This window comes from Pteropus vampyrus, unplaced genomic scaffold (assembly GCF_000151845.1).
Source record: "Pteropus vampyrus isolate Shadow unplaced genomic scaffold, Pvam_2.0 Scaffold239, whole genome shotgun sequence".
In the NCBI taxonomy this organism is placed as follows: domain Eukaryota; kingdom Metazoa; phylum Chordata; class Mammalia; order Chiroptera; family Pteropodidae; genus Pteropus; species Pteropus vampyrus.
The window spans coordinates 417,606-418,273 of record NW_011889020.1 but is presented as its reverse complement, the minus strand read 5'-3'; the positions used below and the strand labels follow the sequence as shown (position 1 = coordinate 418,273).

The 668-nt window shown below is 61.7% G+C and overlaps 1 protein-coding gene across 1 annotated transcript in view; it reads right to left on the bottom strand.

The window, feature by feature from the left end:
• Positions 1–643: 643 nt before the first annotated feature.
• The window catches only part of COL9A3 (collagen type IX alpha 3 chain), an 18,689-nt gene continuing 18,664 nt past the window's right edge, over positions 644–668 (bottom strand). The window contains exon 30 of the mRNA XM_023519899.1: positions 644–665. Within this exon, the coding sequence (XP_023375667.1) occupies positions 644–665 (22 nt within the window). The remainder of the gene's footprint in view (positions 666–668) is intronic.

Sequence of the window (668 nt, the reverse complement as noted above, 5' to 3'; positions counted from 1 at the left end):
ATTCTGCTGGAGTTTAACTGAATTAGGTGCTGGGCGGCTTTAGTTGAATAGACTTTAACCGGATCGACTTAACCAGAACAGGGCAGGGCCTGCTTGCCGATCAGACGATTACGTACGGAAGTGACTACTGAAGGCGTCGCCAAGCTGGCCTCTGAGAACGCTCTGCCGAGGAAAGACGGTGTCCCTTTGGAAGCCACCCAGCACCGCCCCGAGTAAAGCACAAGTGTGGAGAAGATGCCAAGAAGCTAAGCTGTTAATGGCCGTGGCCTCGTACCTTGGAGGCCCTGGTCTCCGTCGGGCCCATCCAGGCCCACGCCGGCCGAGCCTTTGTCTCCTCTGTCCCCAGGGCTTCCTGTCAAAAGAATTGACATAGCTGTGTTTAGGATACGAGAGACGTCGGCACAGGCCACATGGCGCGGCGTGGCCCGTGCCGATGGAGTTTAGTGTGTTCGGGGCCACGCCGTTAGCGGCCGAGTGTGCCCTCCGTGTGCGTCCCCGCCGCAGCAGGACCTGGCCCGCGAGTTCGCTAGAGGCGCCCAGCGCCCTCACGGTGCGAGTCCAGCCGTCCGCCTCCCGCGGGTTCCGTCTTCGTGGCCCGCGTCACCGACAGGCGTGCTGGTGTCCCGTTAGGAAGGCCCGCCGGTCAGCCTGTGCTTTGTGTGACACTG